Source organism: Ammodytes marinus (assembly GCF_949987685.1).
Source record: "Ammodytes marinus genome assembly, chromosome: 17".
NCBI classification, from domain to species: domain Eukaryota; kingdom Metazoa; phylum Chordata; class Actinopteri; order Uranoscopiformes; family Ammodytidae; genus Ammodytes; species Ammodytes marinus.
The window spans coordinates 11,080,859-11,100,852 of NC_137221.1; the positions used below are offsets into that span (position 1 = coordinate 11,080,859).

Here is a 19,994-nt window from a genome sequence, read left to right on the forward strand (position 1 = left end):
AGAAACCGCAGTTCGATGCATAAAGAAATGTATTTAATATCTTAGACTGAGTCTCCTGAGTCCACATCATCGTCAATATGTAAAAGCGGCAGGGAGTCACGAGGGATGACGTAATTGGACAGGTTGGGGATATCATACACCACACAGCAGCTCAGGGCGCTGCGGAAAATCTCCATGTCACATGCCTCCGTCCATTCATCGGTTGAGGCGTCGTAGAACTCCACGTTATAGGAGGTGGTAAAGCCGTTGAAGCCCCCGACAGCAAAGAGCTGATCCTCGATCACTTCCACGCCAAAGTTGCTGCGCGGGGTCAACATGGAGGACACCATGTGCCAGCTGTTGGTCTGGGGGTTGTAGGCCTCAGCACTACGCAGACGGGTGTTGCCATCAAAACCACCAACCTGTTGGTAAGGTAAAAGGTTGCACATTCAAATGGAGATGGAAAAAGAGGGAATCGCAAGAAAGAACACCAGCCAGCAATGGGTCCGATAGTATCTAAGTTAAAATAAAATACAACTATAATGTACTGTGTTTTATGTTTACACGTACTTACTGCAAATATTTGGTCTGCAAATGCAATGACGCCAATTCCACTGCGCCGGCTGTTCATGGGGGTGATATTGGTCCACTGGTTGGTCTCTGGGCTGTAGAATTCACATGTTTGCAGACACTCATTCCCATTGAAACCACCACAAATGTAAACCTGGAGAGAACAGGACCGTCATTGATTAATTAAAGGTGCGGTAAGCGTAATGATTCTTTTAGCTAACTTCCTGTCAGTTACTGCAGTTAGCAGTCCCCTCACTCATCCCTACGTCACCACATTAATGCACTGCAGTCTTCAAACAGTGAGTTATCTAGCACCATCTCAGATAAGTAGTTGTGATAAAACATGATAAAAACCACCAAAACAGACATTGGGAAGGATTTTTACCTTTGTGGGTGCATAAACATTCATCCATCTGTCCTCTGGCGTGCACTGACAGTGAGACCATGAGTGAGACGGGTGTCGGTTTGTAGCGTTCTCTCTTGTGATTGAATATTAATTTCGGGATCCGACAAAAAGTTTATTTGCCGATTACACTGTTCTTGGTTTCCATCTGTGATTAAGTTTTCTGTATTAACAGATTGGCATATGCCTTAAAAATCCAGTTTTTAAATTCCAAATGTTTAACATGTTGACCTTTCTACTTACATGCAACAGTATGTAATGCTGCACACAATCCTGAAAAGTTGCACAGAGAACATCAGTTCTTTGGATAGGGGTTGAGAGACCTTTAGTTTGACACTACCCTCTAGCCAATTTTCCACTTACTTAAACACTGCTGCAAAAGGTCAAATCTGTTTTGTGGATTCTTGACTTTATCTAATATTTTGGTCCTCTTTACACTAGTGGGGCTGTAGCCTCTAGGTCTCATTTCAAACAGGTAGAATATCGAATTAGCAATGTTCATTATCTGTTACTAGCACATTTCTCTCTGTACTTCCTGTTTCTCTGATTCATTCCCAGCCGGCCCTTACCCTAACCCACCTTGTTGTTGAGTGTTGTGCAGCTGGCATCGCTCCTCTGCTCGTGCATGGGTGCAATGAGACTCCACTGGTTGACCTCGGGCCTGTAGCGCTCTGCAGTGCTGAGTCGTACGTGACCGTCGTAACCTCCCATGGCGTAGATGCAGCCGTTCAGCACAGTGACGCTGACATAGCAGCGACGGCAGTACATGGGCGCTGCCTCGTGCCAAGTGTGTGTGCTCAGTTCAAACTTGCGAACGCTGTTAAAATGCTCCACCCTGTCAAAGCCACCCACACAGTAGATAAAGCCATTTAGGAAGGCGGTGCCGTGATAGGCACGGGGCCGCTCACGGAGGTTTGTCACGTTGATCCATCGGTCTGCGCGGATATCGTACGCCTCAATGCCGTTAGTCGGGTCGCCACCGCTCCAGCCCCCAATGGCAAACAGGATGGCATTAGGCAGTCGAGGGCGAGTGAGAGGGCTAGACATACCGGACACAGTGGGCTTGTTTGTGATGATGCGGCACAGGGTTTGAACTGCCTCCGTCACCATAGGCAGGCACTCGGAGTTGTTCTTCACCAGCTCATTGGACATCACATTGATCCTGATGTACTCTACACTTGTCAAGGCCAGACGGACCTACACAGGGAAAACAGGATCGTAAATCTCAATTGGCTTAAATTGACTGTAGTACTTAGTCTAGTTTTCAGACCAGAATTTCACCTTTATAAAAAAGGGTGTCAGTGTGAGTCCTTCTCAATACTTTCAGACTCTTCCAGCCTGACTGTGGCACCAAGCCCATTTGTTCTTGAGTAAGTCTTGAAAACCAAATGTAGGGTGCATTCACTCCAGACCTGCTTCTTCAAACAAACTCGGGTTCATTTTAGTGTTTAGGTTGGCTTGTTTGGACCTTAATGAAAGCTGTCAATTGAACTCTGGTGTGGAATAAATAACTGCTGACTCTGATGCGTTTTTTTTGTGTGGTGTTAAAGCTTTGTATAGCATACAATCAAAAACTGAACTGCTATTAAAATCCATCTGACGACCACAAACCGTTAAGGGGTCTTTCAATCAATCAAAGTGATGTATAGCCTATCAGTTTGCAGCCATAGTATCAACATGCATGTCAGCACATAAGTGTGTGAATTGTTCCTGATCATCGCACAGTAAAGAGGACTTTGTCCTACTCTGTCTCTTTTACAACATGTTCCCAATACATTTGATTGAAACTAGTGAAACATGGCAACAAAGCAGTGTTATATTCCTGTATACAAATGTTTTCTACTGCTTTTTTCAGTTCAATACTGTTCATGATAAACGATGTTCTGTTGCAGTCTCAACTTATTTCTTCTCAAACTCTATGTGACACCAGGGAAGATAGACAAACCCACAAGGTACACTTTAAGTGCAGCATGACTGGCTGTCAGTCTCAGTAAGAAATTGATTTCCCCACCTGGGTCTGTGAAGTGCTGATGATGCAGGAAGTCATTCGCCAAAACTGTCCAGTCAACGAATTACCTGTCAATCCATATGACTTCAAGCTCACAGCTCTGAGTTTGTTTGTTTGTTTGAACACTAACCAGACTTTACTTTTCTTTCCTTGGTCTGGACCAAAATAATAGAACTGCAGGTGTGAGAGCAGAGCACCCTAAAAGTGCTAGACTTGGTCTTAAAATGTGCCTAAAGTTTAACTGAAAGTCTTACAGTATGGATTACTACTGCAGTCAGGCTAACACAATCATGTCTATTCTGACAATGTAAATTTAAACTACATGTAAGGACAAACAGTCTTCATACCTTGGACAGGAGTACAGTGATGTGTCCTTCTCTTTCTTCAGGTATGTGAGCGATCCAGTGCATGACGGCATCGTACACAGTACATTCCTTTCTTGCATTGAGGTCGTCTCTGCCAAGAATATCTGTGAGTTCCTGCACAGAGAGCTGCAGGAACTCCTCACTGAGAACAACGTCCTCAAAGTGATCAATGATGTAGCGGTAGGCCTTGCGCTGCAGTTCGGAGGAGAAGCAGACGTTGGTAAACTGCCAGATGCCTATACAGTTATTTGGGCAGAGCTGCTCCCCCAGGAAGTTGCAGCAAGTTTGCACAACGTCCATTATATTGAGCTGATCGGCAGCTATCAGCAGGTCCTGTGCGTTTTCTTCCGTCACAGTAATGGAGCCATTGTACGCAAAGTCGATGATGAGTTGCATCATCTCAGGAGACATCCCCGGTATGTTGAAGACCTTTTTTTCTGGGGTTGACCAGCGCCTGAAGAGAGCTCTGTGGGTCAGCATGACCACAGCAGAGGATTTAAAAATAAATTGTATGTCATATTTTCATTTCAACTTCACACTGATAACAATAATACAAGAAAAGCTTGAGCCAGTTTTCAAAACAGATAACAGATGACAAAATAAAAAGAGCAGCAAAAGATAAGGTGTCTTTCCCAGTGTACTTGGCCTTAAACCACAACTGAAACACAAGCACTGAATGGATTCCTAAGGCCTAACATAAACTAAGTACATACAGGGTATTTTTGCAACTTGACTCACCCATGTTGTCACTTTAGTCGTAAAATCAATTTAACAAGATTCGAGAGGCCAACATGCAATCAATGTTCAAACACCCCTCAAATTTCACGTCATGAAAGTGGATTTTTTTTTGTACTGACATAAAAGTTCACCAAATAGTGAATGGACAAAACACCTTCAATTTGAACTAACATCTGAAGCTATACTGTCTGTGTGAAGGTACACAGGGAATGAGCAATATTTTTTAACTTGTGAAGTTTAAATTATCCTGTAAAATATGTTCTGTATATTCTTTCAGGTGTCCATCAGGTGTTTCATATCCTCTTTTATGTCAAACTTATTTTATCACATATTCTCCATGGATCAATGGAGCTCATTACTTCTATTGTGTTTGCTGTGTTTTATAGACTTAGCTGAGCAACTGATAATTCATTTACTGTTATTTTGTTTTCCTGCTCGTTTGAAGGATACAAACTGATCAGCTTGATATTGAGCCTGATATATACTGTAGATTACTCAACTCACCGGAAGTACGGGCTGCTTCTACACAGGATGACCTTGTGGATTTTAAACTCCACATCCTCAACTTTGAGGACTGCATCACAAAAGTCTCCCTCCATACGTAGATCACTAAACACTGAGTTTGACTGGTGTGATGGTGCACCTTGGTCACTCATGCTGAATTAATTTTTTTCAATTTTTCTTTTTTTTTAACTCGTTTTTGTTGTTCTTGGTTTGTCTCAGGATTGTCTAAACAGGTTTGTTCATGTGTTCAGTAAAGATGGAATGTTAACACACTCAGCCATAATGATGGGATTCAAGAATGGAATCAGTCTTATGACATCACAGTGAACTGACAGCAACATTCCATTCAACCTGTAAAAATTATATTTACATTTAAGCGTTAACTTTATTAATTCCTCTTATAATTTAGTTTCCAACGTACAGTGCATCAGCCTTACAGTAGGTTGATATCAAACCAACCCCTTTTAAAGTGACCATTTTATGCATATGCTACAACACAATGTAAACACTGTTACGCAATGTTGCTGAAAAACACATTGAAAAAGGTGGAGTGTTTTAGCACTGAACCTTGACTCCAATTTATATAATGAATATAAGGTAATTGGAAAATGCACATTATTGATTTTTCACTCCACTCCTGTATATCCTCCTATATCCAGTTCTTCTTGCAGAGGTCCACCAGTAAAATAAGCAGCTCAGTCATTTTACTTCTTGGCCATCTTATTATGTACACCTTTGCAATCTAATGCAATCTATTACACCAGATCTGCCACAAGTTCTACATTTATGAGGATGATAATGTTCACTTTTTGTTTTAGAGCTTTATGAGATGTTTGAACTCAATTTTTTTTATTGAGGTTGTTGTTTGCAATCATATCAAAGGTTTCGATATTTATAAACATAAGAAAATCCAGCCGTCATCCATTTGTTTTAAATTAAAAAACTCGAACACAGCCATTGACACAGACATCCTCTGGAGCACATACACAATAAAACCAGTAACACACTTTGGTTAACTGAGTAAAGAACCCCAGCCAGGAAAAATCTGATCTCAGTTCACAACACTTTGCCGTGATGGGAATGTGGAATGTGTATGCAGTAAAACAGTAGGGGAGCGCAATGTGCTGATGAACGGCTGCTAAATACAGCCACTTCTGATTAAACTGTATCTGACGAGGTGCTCGTAGAAGACAATGAGGCAGTCGAGAAAAAATGACTGTAATCAAAGAGATTTCATCAAACCACTTGAACTGGGGGTCACTGTGCTGGTTTCTCAAATCACTCGCTCTCTCATCCGTCTTGAAGGAAAAAAAACTGAGTGAGATGTCAAAACATTCAGAGACGCAGCGTGAGCCGAATGTTCAAAAGTGGGAAACAAGTTTTAACAGCCCCAGAAGCAAACAACTCAAACTATAGATGACTAAAGTGAGCTGAGAGTTGTTCATCACTACCAATGACTATCAAGCCCTTTTTCCCTAATTACTTATCAAAACAGATCCATGATGGAGTGACTACTGTTTGAAAGGTTACTGTGACGACCTATTGCTTTACACTATTCAATATATCAATCTATCAATGTCATTACAACATATTTTGCCCGATATACATATTTTCCTTTTAGGATCTCTTTGAATATCCCTGAAGACCCTACTACATCATATTCTAAAGATTTCTTAGAGACAGAAATGAATTTGTATTGGCAAAAACCTTTGGATAATTATATTTTAATGCATGGTTCATTTTATATGGGCCTGTATGGTTCGGAATTGATTAATTACACTGGCTCTGGAGATCCTCTTGATTTTCCTCTAGCACCATCAACAGGTTTGCTTTTGTAGTTAAATATCTTGTAGTTTAGGGAACGATCATTGTTTGGGTTGAATTATTTAGTTGACTGGCATATTATTGGATAGCAACACAAGATTCAGCCCCACCAAAAATATCTCAAAAATCAGGATTAACAGTTGCATCAGTCAGGGAAAAAATTGTTGCCATACATTTTACTCATTGCAGTAAAATGATAATGGAGTCGTATTTGTCATTCATGCCTCTCTCCTTCTTTTCTCTCTCTCTCTCTTAAGAATATTTCCTACGTGAGGTTAAGCAAGCATATCCATCTGAACACTCCTCTGAGCATATATCAGTCATTACGCCTAAATATGTCAGAGTGTTAATACTCCCAGATCTTATCATTCATGAGGGAGGCAGGAACAAAGAAACTGGAACTGCACAGTGTGAGAAGAACAGCGATATGACTAGACACTAATGAAGATGTATGATGCCAATACACATCACTCTGTGTGTGTGTGTGTGTGTGTGTGTGTGTGTGTGTGTGTGTGTGTGTGTGTGTGTCTACTTTGGTAGAAACGGACTTCATCAGGACCTAAATTGCTTCTAAAAGAGCTTGATAAATGCAAGTAGAAAAAAAAGAATTACGCTTGTCAGTTACAATTTATTCAGACAGTAAAACCTCTATTGCTCTATCATCCACGTCCTGTCTGTGGATCTATCTGCCATTACCATATCCTACTGATTCATAAATTATCATCTCGCTGTAGCTTTAAATGTCTGTTAAAATGAAATATTTCAAATACAGAGTAGACAAAATCCAACCACATTTTGTACAAAAAAACTTCCAACGCCAATGTTCTCCCCTTGCTCTGATCCCTGTTGCCTGTCACAAAAATGTGGACACAGATTAGCAAAAAGAATCTCTCATGAACTTGGACCTCTGCTCATAGAACAGCCCCCAGCCACACTTGACTCTCAGGCTGCAGCAAAGTCAGATTTAAAGACGAATATGGTGCAACATATTTGTATTGTTTGTTTGTTTTGGTTGTTTTTTTTGCACTGTGTAATTGGAGGGTTTAATACCCAACTCTCACCAACAGAAAGTTAAAATGTTGGTCGTGAATAGAAAATTGGCAAAAACAAAAACAAATTAATGTACATCTCCATCAACTACTGCTATGTGAATATAAGGGTTTCGGTGCATCAAGATAAACACTCCTCAGTGCTAATTCTACAGTTGGGTGTCATTAAAGCATTGCAGAAGAAAAGGGCACAACATGATTAAATGCTGTGCCCTTTTTAGCATCATTAAAATAAGGCCAGTCAACCCTCAAAGGAATGAAACGATATAAAAAAAATTGATGGAAATAAGGTATTTATGTTGTTATGTATATATTTGAGGAACGTGGCAGTCTCCTCATCACTCCTGTTAAAGATTTAGAACAATTCCAGTTATAAGATTTAGTCTGGAGGTGCCAACAGACAATACAAATCTCACAGGTTTAACACATCTTAGACTGTTCTAATAAAGTCTTGGTTGCAGCAGGGTCAGACTGTTTAGTCAGGGGGTTTGTCAGATAAATGGTGAATTGCAGCACTACATTGAAAAAGGGGGAAAAACGGTTGGAGAGAAAAAAGAGACAGATCATTTCAATCTGTTCTTAGCCCCAAAAAAAGGAGTAGGAAGACATTTTGAAGATGGTCGTGTCGCTGATGACAATTTTTATTTTTAATCTGGGGGTTTGGGGTTAGAAATAAGTGTTTACTGGACCTCTGTAGCCCCCTCCTCATCTCTGCTAGAGACTATCAGCACTAGCTTAACACACCCTAATCTTTGAGACCAACTGTCAATGGTTGAATGGCACCATGGGTAATTTAGGCGTAATGTTTGGACAAGGGAGAAGAGAAATAGGACTTGTCTGGTTGCACTGTATCAATTTTCATATATTTTTCAGCAGCCAATATTATAGGATGGCAATGCTAACTCGGTGGAGAAGCTGTGTTAGGAAGTTCAGTAGTATGAGCCTCAATGAAAGTTAACCATGAATTGTCTTTCAATGTTTTTGATCCTGTTTGTCAAAGAGTGACACTACAAATCATACATTTTAAAAAAAATAGTAGCGCATACATTTGTATAAATGAATACATATATTAACTTATAAGTACATTTCTGCCTCAAATCATCACACTTTTGTAAATATATCTAATTGACCTGAAAGTGCACTGAAAGATGAGCAATCAGTGACACAAATGTTTTCTTTATGAGTTTCTCTCTGCTCAGAGCCGTTTTTACATGCGCCTCAAAGACTCTGGTGCAATATGCAGGGGTAGGAGGAGAGGGAAAGTAGGTCTGTGGTGCTGCAATGCTTCTTAATAAAAAAAAAAAAAAAGCTGATGGAGCAGAAAAGGTAACATTCTGATCCATATTCATATCTCCATTCATTCCTTCTTCAACTGTTGATTCCCCTTTGAATACGTAATACCTTGTTCGGTTTCAGGAGTGTGTGCAGTCGTTTGTTCTATACATAATTATACAAATACTTTGCAGGGTTTCTTGCGGTTGTAGAAACGCACGCACGCACACACACACATACACACACACACACACACACACACACACACACACACACACACACACACACACACACACACACACACACACACACACACACACACACACACACACACACACACACACACACACACACACACACACACACACACACACACACACACACACACACACACACACACACACACACACACACAGGTGAGATTTGCCTATACTAAACGCTCTATAGCCTCCTGCAGAAATTACACATTCAGTTTAAGGGCTTGTTTTTCATTAACCTTTATTTGTAGGGTTAAGCTGGCTGAGCAAACCTGCTGTTTTCCATTACCTTCTGTTCACACACATTCACACCAGTGAGCCTCGCTAAAAAGAAAAACATCAGACGTATTTATTTCAAGCCACATTTCATTTATTTTCTGATTCAGTCCTTTAGGAAGCCTCAACAAGGCCAGTTGAGGATACATTCTGTTACTTTAGCAGATAAATTTCATCCTCTAGTTTTTATTTAAAAAGACTGACAACATCAGCACTTCCACCTAAAACAAGAAGGAATTATTTATGCGCCAAAATATTGAGGTAATCTGGTGCTAGCAGGGGATTGAATTAGTTTGCATTTACCTTTAAAGGAAACTTTGCAAGGATATTCCTTATTGTAGTGAAACATGAAAACTACAAGAGTTTAATATCTGACTTTAACATGTTTACAAGGTGTAGGCTATACAGTATGTGGAAGATACACGCCAAAGTAGGTGATTCACGCACATATTTTGCTCAATTTAAGAGAAATGCTGCTTAAATATACAAATCTTGTGTCCAGTTGTGCTTTCGTGAAGCTCATAGCCAAAGAGCCTACATTTCTGCTGACTCGTTATAAATCAAAAGGCTGTTGTGGCCTCCGAAAGGAAACATTGGCAGCAGTAATTTCAGACCTTTTCTCTGTCCAGATCAATATCATTATAATGAATTGTACTCACACACACACACACACATACACACACACACACACACAGGTATTTTCCATTACTTCTGCTCTATGTTGCCTTTTGAATCGTGACAACAGAGTCTACCAGAGAGCTAATTTAGCGACTCTGATGGGGAGAAAAAACCCTACAAAGAAACAATTTTAAAAGATGATCTTTAATGATTTGAGTCTGCATTTTTTGCAAGGTTAAAAAGGAAAGAGTAGGAGAGGCAGGGGTCTGCGTGCGAGAGGGAGTGTGTGTGTGTTTGTTTGTTATGTGCAGAATCAGCAAAGTGCATGTGTGCAGGTGTGTTCTCACAGGTATGTTTGTGAGTGTGTGTGTGTGTGTGTGTGTGTGTGTGTGTGTGTGTGTGTGTGTGTGTGTGTGTGTGTGTGTGTGTTTGTGAGAGGAGGCTCGAGGGGATGTAGCAGTAGTTTCCTACTTCTCTCCGTCGCTTCCTAAAAAATCAATTCCAGCTGCTACAGAGCTTCTTCTCTCTCCTGTCCTTTCCCCTCTCCCTCTTACAGTATCTCTCTCTCTCCATATTATCCACTTTACTCTTTATCCTCTCCCTCCTCGATATGAAAAGACACAGCCAACAGAAGTCAGAAAGATGCTCCAACTTCCAATAACATTTTTGGTCCAATAAACAAAAAGATTATAATTAGTTTTGTCAGTAATTGATCTCAAAAGCAAGAAACTGGAAACCTGTTTACAGTGAAGTGCAATGATTGTATTCACACCTGGTTTATAGTTCCATAGTACAAACAATTGATTACTGTAATGGAGTAGAGAACAGTAAAAAAATTAAGTAAAGAGCGACAAAACCTGAGCTCTCCCTTTAACACGTTTCCTGTGTAATGATTTTTCAGCATGTCCTAGTCCCTTAGCTCGCTAACAAACTGTTCCCAAGCCAACTAAGAAACTGTAACTCTGGCTTAACAGGCACAAAACAGCTGACACAACGACACACACATACACACACAGGTATATTACCGGTCCACCAGGGAACTAAACTGCTTACAGGACACACTGGTATAGGAGTCCTTAATGACCCAAGGTGTTTGTGTGTGTGTGTGTGTGTGTGTGTGTGTGTGTGTGTGTGTGTGTGTGTGTGTGTGTGTGTGTGTGTGTGTGTGTGTGTGTGTGTGTGTGTGTGTGTGTGTGTGTGTGTGTGTGTGTGGGTGCGTGTGTGCGTGTTGGTGGAGAGAATGTGTGGACACAACAATTTACAGTTTTTTGTATCTGCATTTTCACATATTACGCACAGTGTGTGTGTGTGTGTCTCTCTCTTTCTAGTCTCCTGAGTATAACTTTGTTGCATGCAGGTGTTGTGTCGCAGGGTGCAAGATACAAACACAAATGTGCATTGTGTGTGTGTGTGTGTGTGTGTGTGTTTGTGTGTGTGGATCAATAAAGCTATAGCAGTAATAAGCTAGCTAGGCTGTTGTGACAATATTGCAGCTGCCCCTGGAGAACAGATATTTGATAAAACGTGCAATTTACCTCAACAGCCAATTTAAACGTGCTTCATTTCTGAACATGTGATACATAAACACACACAGTGAACATTGTTCTCTCAGGATAATGTGATAATCTATTTCCTTAATCTAGTAATAAAATAATAATAATACAATTGAGATAATGATGTACTAAAAGTTGATATTATGTTGAGATAGCGGTCTTACAGATTGCTAACTAGAACCCCAACAGAATAGGAAGGAAAATGGCAACAGCAAATTGTATCACAATTTTAGATTGAAATTAGAATTAAAATGGTCAGATTCATCAATAATGCAGATACTGATCCATAGTCTCACTCTCACTAATAGAGAATACGATGTGCCAAGGTTTTCTCTCTGATGTAAAAAGGGAATCTTTAAAACGTAAATTATGAATAAAATATAAGATTACTGCAAATAAAAGCACAAGTGACTAAACATTTCTGATGATCATTTAGAAGTTCCTCAAAAAAAGGTCATCAAGGTGCCCTTAGCAGGTAATTACTCGTGCCTTGGGCAGGTACATTACATGACAATGGCAGATAAGACTCTGTCTTTCCATTAGGTCTATAATGATTCTGTAGTTAAGAAAAAGCTTTTCTTCTATGGTGGTTTTTGTGTTATGATCCTGCTTGGGCCTCTAGCCCTTGTGTTGTTTTTCCCTTTTACCCTTGTCTATGTGCTGGTCAATCACCAGCATTCACAGCTGCCATCAATCATCAATCAACTGCTCTTCATATACCCGGCCCTTCCTTCCAGACACTGCCAGATTGTAGATTCTGTTTCCACACAGTCAGTCCTCTCTCAAAGCTAACCTGTTTGCAGCTCCGCTTTTTGCATTTTCCCTGGCTAACTCCTGTTTTTTCTGTCACAGCTCTCCCGGCCTGACTCCAGCCACCAGCTCCAGCCCTCGCCCGCCAGCACTTCCTCCCGGACCCCTCTGCCTGCCTGCTCTAGCCTGCTCACACTCAGCTCCCTGGACTTGCCCCGTTGCTCTCTCCCTGGAGCCCCATGACAGCCAGCTTCCCCCCCGGATCACGGTCCTAACCCCCTGCTGGTTACTTCCAAAATAAATCTTCTTCAAACTGATACTGTCTCCGCGCCTGTGTCCTCCTGATCCAGCCGTTACATTTTGTGTGGACTCCAGAAAGATATAGCAACCACTTGATATAGAAGCTGATGGAATAGAATCAAAAATGAAGAAAACAGCCAGACCAGAACTTTTAGGGGAGAAGACATTTTTTCAAATCAAGTTAAACATTTCCGGTAATGAATTTATTGAACTAAATGTCAGGCATCAGCTTCTGTGTGTAACTTATAAGCGCTGTAGTAAAGTCAGAAGTCGAATTCAAGGAAAAACTCAGAAGCACAAGAGTGAGAACACACATCGGATCCTAAATATTGAATCTATCAAATTGTTTTATATTCAAACAAATGTTAATGAATAGCTGTTTGGCCTAAAGCTTTTATACAAATGGTTATTTTACTCCTGTAATGCACAGTTATCCTCATCGGTTGTTCATGACATGAAATACATTAGGCTGTTGATAACACCCTCGCACTGCCAGAGTTGAAATACCATAAAATAAAGTTTTGAAAAAGTCGGCAAGTCGCATACTGATTTTACGGGTGGCAGGACCCTATGGATGGGGGGCAAAAAGATAAAACCTGCATGGACTAATCAAACGAACACGCACACGCACACCCCCACCCACACACACACACACACACACACACACACACACACACACACACACACACACACACACACACACACACACACACACACACACACACACACACAGGTGACATTACATGAGTATCTGTCTTTGGATGTTCCAAGAACAAGAACAGACACATACATGGTGTGAATGAGTGCACAGTAAGAGAAACAGGTGGGCACAAACTGACACATGTGAGAACAAAAATATCAAATAAATGGATTCAACACACATGCATGAAGAGAGACATGTATGAAATAATACATGTGAGTTAAGAAGAAAACCTCACACACGTACACACACGTACGTACGTACGCACGCGCACACACACACACACACACACACACACACACACACACACACAGAAATGTACACACTGACAGGTCCCTGGACAGGAAAGATTAATGATGTAAGGATGTGAAATTACAGCCCAGTATGGGTATCTGATGGTCTGTCCACTCTCCTCTCTCTCTCTGTCTCTCTCTCTCTCTCCTCTCCTCTCTTCTCTCCTCCTCTCCTCTCTGTTGGGTTTATCTTCAGGCTAATCTTAGTCATGGCTGCCTGTTTGCGTGTGAGGGCGAATCATCCGAGAGCAGTACAGCAGTTTATTAAAGGAAAACCATTAGCCGTCTGTTTGACTCCATGCTCTTTTCTCTGCCTCTTTACACACACACACACACACACACACACACACACACACACAAACACACACACACACACGCACACGCACACGCACACGCACACGCACACACACACACACACACACACACACACACACACACACACACACACACACACACACACACACACACCACACACGCACACACAGAAAGCTACACGATTGTTGCTCCTCTCTACTTTTATCCCTCATAGAATATACATGATGCGACCATTACTGGAGTGAAAGGAGAAAAGAAGAGAAGCGAAAAGAAGAGAAGAGAGGAGAGCAATAGGAAGAGGAGTAATCCTCATGTGATGAGTCAGTGTGTGATTATCTCATTTCATAGAACATGTGTCTGTGTCAGAGAGAGTGTAAGAATGTGTGAGAAAGGTATACTGTATATGTGTATATGTAGGTGTTTTTGAACATGCACTTGTATATGAATAATGTGTGTATACATATATGTACATGCATTTCCTAATATATGTACATGCATTCATGTTTCCCTCTTTTTGCATGCATCTCAGAGCCGGCCCGAGGCATAAGCGAACTAAGCGGTCGCTTAGGGCCATCAACCGCCAGGGAAAAAAAGGGATACAATGTTTTGGTCCAGATCATTAATAGCCTAAAAATTTAATCAGTTAATCTGGGAGGTAATCCGAAATTATCTGATCATGTCACGTTCACATCCATGCACAGTGTGTATTAAGTTTATTTAAAAACAATTGGAAATGGGGCTGCCCTCAGTTGCCCATGCACTGTGTATAGTCTATATAGCCTATTTCAGCCTCGTCTGTGGAAAAAAAGATACAGTAGCTGGACAACAGAGTTCTTCTGCTTTGTTCCTCTCACTGCATTTAAATGCATTCATTATATTACAGAGAAATATGTTGAGTAAAAGAAAAAGAGCTCCAAGCCCAACCCAGAGGACCCTCCATAATATTTTATTTTATATTAATATTCTTGTGGAAAATCCATGTGTCCTTCAATAGCTCTCCAAATTATTTGTTCACACAAAATTTCTCAGATTTAGCCTCTTAATTTTCCTCTCAAAGTGCACCAGATTCATGCATTTCACTTTAAAAAGGTTAAAAAAATCTCCCGGGGGGGCATACCCCCTGACCCCTCTAAGAGGGTCTGAATCTCGGCTTTCTAATATTGTCGCACAGCTGCACAGTGGAGGCGCTAGCGGAAAACACTGGGTGTGTAAATTATATTTAACAAAGATCTATAGTTTCTGCAGCGCTAACATTGGAGAGGTAGCCTGGCATTCCCAGACCTGCCACTAGGCGCTGGCAAATTAAATTTGCTGTGCCTGTTGGTCTGGACACTCTCCGTTGAAGCTTTTTCAAAAAGACCAGAAATCTGGGCTCACGTTTCAATTGGTTCTATCTAATATGGGCGCGCCAGAGGCCCTTGTATGGTACTCTGGGGAGGACGTAACCGGATGACGACAGTGACGTGCATGCAACGTCAAAGCCATGCGTCGAAGCCGTGATAGTAAACATCAAAGATGGCTGCCGATATGTTGTGTGTGAGTTTGAGACTGCTTTGGCCTCGACCCTTTACGATTTGGAAGACGGCACTCAAATCTTTCATTAGCAAGTAAGTGGAATGTTCTGTTTTGCCGACAGACCACGGCAAACGTTTAATTTAACAGTTTAACAGCTGTTCGCTAAACGAACGGGGCTTACGTCACCTTGTGCATCGCTCTGATTGGTTGTAGTGCTATCCAACTGCGTGCAGTGGCATTTGAAATGCACGAGTAGGAGCCGCCCCTTGAGTATAAACCAGGCACATGGGGTCTGGCCACGATCAATAGTAATTTTACTATTGATCGTGGCCAGACCCTCTATCGTTCAAGATATCAGGGTCTGGATTTCCAGGCTATTGGAGAGGGGCCCCCTAATCATATTTTGCTTAGGGCCCCATGAAAACTTGGGCCGGCTCTGATGCATCTATACTACACTTCACTTGTAGATGTTGCATTTTGCGATTCATCAACATCTGCTAAGAAGTTTAGAGATTTCCATTTTCCGGGCAAAAGAAAATATTGGAAAAGTTTGGAGCAAATAATTAATTTCAGTTCCACTCTGTTTTATGTTTTTAGCCTCTAGCTTATTTTATTGCATTTTCATCACTATAAAATTATGTAGATTCTTCCTTTGTCATGCACTTGGTGAAGGAATGTATAAATCATGACATTGGACATCATGATTCATGATGATCATATAGTTTTAAAACCTTATTATATAATAATTGATAAGAAATTGCAATTGTATGTATTAATACATTGCAAGGAGGCTATTAACTCAATGAGTAAAATACAAATGAAGGCACAAGTATGCCATCATTTTGACTCAAAAAGCTGTAAAGTTGACCTGATATCTCTTGATTTTGACTAACTATGTGTATTTTATATTTTTCATTCTTTGTTATTTTCTCCAGGTACAGGAACAGACTTCCATGGTGCTAAATGTGAATGATGGTTTCCTTAATGTATTTCCACATTCCTTACTATTAACAACCACCATGTAAATAAAAGCACCTTTAGAATTTAAACTGAGCAAAGAGAGAAAGAGAAAGAGTGAGTTCGAATGAGCTAGAGGTAGCAGAGCATGGCTGAAAAAGTGCGATCACATATCTTAGAAGATGGTTCTTTAAATGTTAACGCATTTTTTTCACTGTAGCAACAGCTTTAAATATTAAAGTCGTTTAGTTTTTTAATTGCTGCTGCATCGCCCTGTGTCATCATGCCTTTCTGGTTGCCTCAAAATCAACACAAAAGCCAGCCTGAATGGTATAACGTGTTGATACAGTACCACATATAGTAGAACACTGAACTATACTGGATTTTCAATAAGTATACACCTTCTACTTCTGTGGGAAGCATCTGTAATTGTTGTTTTAAAAGATAATTATACATCATTCATTACTGCACATGATTACAGTTATATTATAATGCCGTCAACCCTCTTTCACAGTTTATTTATGGATTCAGAAGAGGCATGACAAATACATCAATAAACACCGTACTTTGTGATCGTACACATTCTTCCTGTAAATACTAATTGCTAAATGAGGGAGGATAAAAATGAAGAATAACTAATGATAACACAGGCCGTTTTTTAAAATGATTCAATTAAACTTAACTGCACTTCCTTCGTTCTGCTTCCAGCTGTATAAACCAGGCACATGGGGACTCTTACTCTCCAAAACAAACAAAGCGTTGTAATTCTTTTGTGAGTGCTGTTTGGATGCTGAGCTTGTGCCTACAGCGTTAACCAGTGAACATGGAAGTGCCCTACAATGATGGCAACAAAATGAAAAAAACAATCTTATCACATGCTCCACTTAAAGGTGCTGTAAGCGGAATGGTTCTTTTAGCTAACTTCCTGTCAGTGACTGCAGTTAGCGGTCCCCTCGCTCGTCCCTACGTCACTACATGAATGCACTGCGGTCTTCAAGCAGCAAGTTATCTAGCATCATCTCAGATCCATAAGTGTGATAAAACATGATAAAAACCATCAAAACAGACATTGGGAAGGATTTTTACCTGCTCCGCCATTGTAGGCTCATAAACATTCACCCATCTGTTGCTCTGGTGTGCACCGGCAGTGAGACCATGAGTGAGACGGGTGTCGGTTTGTAGCGTTCTCTCTTGTGATTGGATAAAAATTTCGGGATCCTCCAAAAAGTTTAATTGCCGATTACATGCAGAGCAGCTGACTGAGAGATCGGCTTTATGAAACGCGCACATTATGTAAGTGATTGCTGTATGAATAAAGAGCGATTTAACACTTATATTAACATAAATAAACCGCTTACTTCAAATTTAACTTGCTTTTTCCAAAGCTTTCCGCCACATCAGTTGGACTGGCAAATGCAGTTGTCACTAGGGATGTAACAATATACCGCAAAACGGTCGTTCGCGATATGAAAAGGCCACGAATGTCAACCGTAAGTTTTTTCTTGTTATACCGCGTCACGGTATTGAGGCGAGCATGCATGGTAAATGCGCTCCGTCATTGTGGAGAGTCTGGTAAGCAACGTTGTCATAAACGTAGCACTCAATCTAACACTGTATGGGCCACACCAACATTGGAAACCAAACAATAACACATTGACACAACATCTTATCACTGAAACATGACTTCTAACTTTAAACTGAACAGTCACGTCTCACGTGGGCCGTTGTTTACACTAGCGCGTGCAGCTTCACAACATTGAGTCACGTAGCAGCAGAGAACAGAGAGAAAGAGAAAAGGGAGAGATAGAGAAAAAGATCGACTAGCTTACCAGACTGAAGAGAAAGTTGCTCGCGGGTCAATTATATCATTATGAATCCAGGCGAACGTGAGGAAATGAGATTATAAAAAAAAAAAAAAAAAAAAAAAAAAAATAGAATAGAATAGAATCCACCGCCACCGCGCGTTAAATCCCCGGTAAAGTCGGCGAACTTCCGTGAAAGGCAGATGAAGGAAATAAGTCCAAAGATCCTTGATATATTCATCACAACTTCACGTGAACTCAGCAGATAGCTAACAGCATGTTGCGCAATACTATGGAATCCCTACTATGTCAAACTTAGGTGACACTACTTTGGTCAAATGAAGGTGACGTTGCGAAAGTGTGAGGAAGGGAGGGGGAGAGGAGTGCACTGCAAAAACATTGATTTTGAGACTGCAATTTAAGTTAATAACAAATAAAAATCATAAATAAATATTTTACAGAGTTAATTGTGCTTGTCATAATGTAGGCCTAATAAGGTAAAAGCATGGCTTGCAAAAATAGAGTTGATAAGCAAATAAAACATAAATAAATGGGGAAATTATCACACTATTTAAATAATTTTTATTTTATACATACTTTTACAGTTACAGACAAGTGACTAAATTAAGTTTAGATTTAAAATTCCTATTTCAGTTTGAAAAATATAGATGTAAAGCTTCTTTAAAAACAGCAGTAGAGAAGCAGTGTCTTTGTTTTGGTGACAAGTTGTTTAAATCTCTCAGAAATCTCTTCTTCATATTAAGATATAAAAAATTTGAATTATTCTTGCGTTTATGTTTTATTTAAATCAGCGGTACAACATTTCATTTGAGGGGGTAGAAATGAATTCCGCGCTTAATATCGTATCGTGATATCGTGATATCAATCGCAATATCGTATCGTATCGTATCGTACCCAAAATTTCATATCGTTACATCCCTAGTTGTCACCATGAGATAAATACGCTCTTATATGGAGGAGACCGTAAACCCTTGTTGAACAAATGAACAATTTGGAAAATAAATATATATCATAAAATTTTTAATTTAAACAAAAATGGAATGAAAGTATCTAAATGCTAAAGTGTGCATTGCTTCTCTGCACAGCTCTCTGTCAGCTATGCAATTTGTCAGTATATAAAAAGTTTAAATGTACATACTGACCGTCACAGTTGTAACAAATAACATAAATACAAATAACATGTTGTACATGCTTAAGTACAAATATGTTAATATACGGGGCAATGCAGATGTAGTACTCCTTAATTGACAAATAAAGCAAACCCAAACCTTTTCTGTGGACTGTGATGTGCTGTAGTATTGGTGGTCTTGATCTTTTTGGCTGCATGCATACACACACACACACACACACACACACACACACACACACACACACACACACACACACACACACACACACACACACACACACACACACCCTCTGTGGGGGAGTGTGTTCGGTGCAGAGCACAGGAGACTGTTGCTGTTAAAAAATGCACATCCTGCTCTGTTGCACAAGCTGCCGCTGCTGCTGCTGCATGGCAGACAAAGTGGGTCAGTACACACACACACACACACACACACACACACACACACACACACACACACACACTAGGATCCAGGGATATTCTCAGAGTTGCATTCAAATGTTCTCATTTTCTCTCTCTCTCTCTCTCTCTCTCTCTCTCTCTCTCTCTCTCTCTCTCTCTCTCTCTCTCTCTCTCTCTCTCTCTCTCTCTCTCTCTCTCTCTCTCTCTCTCTCTCTCTCTGTGATTATTGCTCTCTCCCACCCAAACACACATGCATTCAGCAGACGCCCGATATGAGCGTTCCTCCTGCGTTTTGGTAATATTTGCTTCAGCTGTTCCGGCACTTTAGAGCCTGTGGTGCGAGGGAGAGAGCTGAGAGAGCTGAGATTACACAGCAGAGAGACAATAGCCCAGATAA

At 40.5% G+C, this 19,994-nt stretch overlaps 1 protein-coding gene across 1 annotated transcript; it reads right to left on the reverse strand.

Annotated features, from left to right (window-relative positions):
* Positions 1–41: 41 nt before the first annotated feature.
* LOC307264433 (kelch-like protein 10) lies at positions 42–4,719 on the reverse strand (the record flags this gene model as incomplete). Its single annotated transcript, XM_080045844.1, has 5 exons — positions 42–401; positions 554–703; positions 1,532–2,149; positions 3,308–3,791; positions 4,568–4,719. 5 exons carry the CDS (start codon positions 4,717–4,719, stop codon positions 42–44), a joined length of 1,764 nt encoding a protein of 587 aa, XP_079901970.1.
* Between the last annotated feature and the right edge of the window lie 15,275 nt (positions 4,720–19,994).